This window comes from Sphaeroforma arctica, assembly GCF_001186125.1.
Source record: "Sphaeroforma arctica JP610 unplaced genomic scaffold supercont1.4218, whole genome shotgun sequence".
NCBI lineage: Eukaryota > Ichthyosporea > Ichthyophonida > Sphaeroforma > Sphaeroforma arctica.
Window position 1 is genome coordinate 1 of NW_014036340.1, and position 2,522 is coordinate 2,522.

Consider the following 2,522-nt stretch of genomic DNA (forward strand, 5'->3'; position numbering starts at 1 on the left):
TTACTCGTAGCATATTCACAAATATATAGTAGTCTAATACTCGTAGCATATTCACAAATATATAGTAGTCTAATACTCGTAGTATATTCACAAGTATATACAATTTGATTTGTGAAGTTTGTACATTATGTTGCGAGATAACTATCTTGATTTATTTGATCAGGAATACAGAGAAGATCACATAAAATCACTACTTGAATCGGAATGTACTGCGATTTTATCCGAACCTTTCTCTTGTGACGTGGAGCAAGAACGCCGCCTTGCAATAGACGCTTTGATTGAGGTAAATTTGCATTACAGTTGCTGGGTATGCGCAAAATAATAAATGCCAATCTATTATCTGCTTGTAGATTTTTTGTCATGGTCTACTCAAATACTTTATTCTCAAACGCCACCAGCCTTTTAATCGATGTTTTTCTGTTGCTTACAGTTTGCTAACTACAATTGCGATCAGTCAATTGCCAAGCCGTTACCACTGGCACGTACGGTGTCTATCCTTGACCGAATCATATCAATGCGTCCGGGTTTTTTGCACAAGTTCGAGATGTTCGCATTTGTTGCCGAGCTCCTCGCCACCAAACTGGAAACAACAAGCTGCGATGGCCCGATTATTACGTGCCTGGTTGATGCAACCATGTACCGGCCAACGCCTTTAAAGTCTGCGGAGCTGAAAGAGTTAGAAATACAGTTTATACTGCTACTCAAAGGCAATGTCCGTTCCGTTACTGCAGTCGAGATTGTTTACAGAGTATTAGGCACCGACCATCCTTGTATTGATGATTGCTTGAATCTGCTGAGGAATTGCTATTTTGGTATGTTCATGATTATGTCTCACTGCGAATCGTTATTGTTGATCGGTTGATACTAAAATACAAATGAAGCTTCTGATTGATCATGTCACTTTGATTTTTTTCCGTTTTTCAGATGCTTTTTTCAGTCTCCAAGCTCCTAGTCTGGTTGCTTTCGCGGCTATGCAATGTACTTGGACAGGCCCTGTCGCCGAATTGGATCATTATGGACTGCTCCTAAATATACACAATCGACAGGTCAGTTGATTTTAGTCATATATTGCCTTGAAAAAAAAATGATCAATTATTCTTCGCGAGAGCCAGGCCATATTTCTACCAATAAATGTTCTAACAATTTAATTACGTTCAAACAGAGAGAAGCAGCATCAGTGCAAAAAAGGATGATATCGGTTGAGAGACCTCGGTGGGAGCCACCATTTGCCGAAATGGATATTGGATGCCATCGTTCACTCAGCTCCGGTAGAAGCAGCGATTTTATTCCAGTAGATTTTATTTCAGATACAGACACAAAAGAATCCAGTTTTTACTGTGACGAGCCTTATGATTTGGGCTATTTGGAAGAGGAGGAGGATGAATACAAAAACCACGTTTATACAGATCCATCCCAAACCCTGTCACGTAAAGCACCTTGCTTAATGGACGATAAATGCATAGAAGAGTCGGACAAAGAGAACACTCGTCCTGTCCATTGGAGTGAACAAACTAGTTGTACGACTAGCTTCGATATCTGGCCCACTTGTAAGGAGGAAATACTTGATACAAAAAAGGCGCGCATGGTTTACACGCGCAAATTATTTGGTGTAACTACGCTAACAAAGCAGTGCACACAGATCTCGAGGCCCACACAGCAGAAACTTCAAGTGCAATATAGAGAGGGTGAAGTAATACAAAGAACGAGATATAGAAATACTAACCCCATAAACAAGAGTGTGGATGAACAAATTATAGGCGCAGAATACGACCATAGAATAGAGCATGTTTTACGCGAGTACATGGCAGATACAATGCAAAGCACCGCTGACTTTGCTGATTCGACCATTGCTAGAGTAGCATGAGAGCACCCAAATAAATACATTAAACCATCGCTTGACTTGGACGCCTTGGTATTGTGTTACTGGTGTTCTGATTCTACATTTCAAATATTAAATACCTACTATCGGATACATCATATATAGATATGTTGCAGTCTTTTACAACCAGTAGTATACGCAAGTCATAAAAATAGAAAAGGTGTCCATGGGATAGTCAATACTGTATCTATGTATGAGTAATCCACAGTCTGTCATCTGTGTTGCTTTTTCTGTTTTTCACGAGATATTTCAAAACAAGACACGACTCACACGAGACACAATTCAAAAGCGATGACACACTATACTTCATCAAGAGTAATATGGTTACCAATCATATTTTATATAGTATAGGCGATCTTTTCTCATAGCGAGAAAAATAGCAAAGTGTGAACTGTGAACTGTAAACCTTTTTTCTAAACCGGGAGCCGGGCTGCCCTTATTTATTTGCTTTATTTGACAACTATTTTTTTGCTCTTTTTTAAAAACGTTTATAGGATCATAAAAAGACGTATGTAACTGATCTATTTAAAAAAATATGCGAATCAACAGAATAGCTTAAAAATATTATTTAGCTATTTCTAAATATAACTATGTAATTTATTTAGACAGAGCGATTTAAACGTTTAACGTGAACCTATATATA

The 2,522-nt window shown here is 38.3% G+C and overlaps 1 protein-coding gene across 1 annotated transcript; it reads left to right on the top strand.

The window, feature by feature from the left end:
• Positions 1–507: 507 nt before the first annotated feature.
• SARC_14144 (hypothetical protein) lies at positions 508–1,911 on the top strand. Its single transcript, XM_014291723.1, has 3 exons — positions 508–812; positions 925–1,046; positions 1,163–1,911. Exons 1-3 carry the CDS (start codon positions 515–517, stop codon positions 1,862–1,864), a joined length of 1,122 nt encoding a protein of 373 aa, XP_014147198.1. The 5' UTR covers positions 508–514; the 3' UTR covers positions 1,865–1,911.
• Positions 1,912–2,522: the final 611 nt, after the last annotated feature.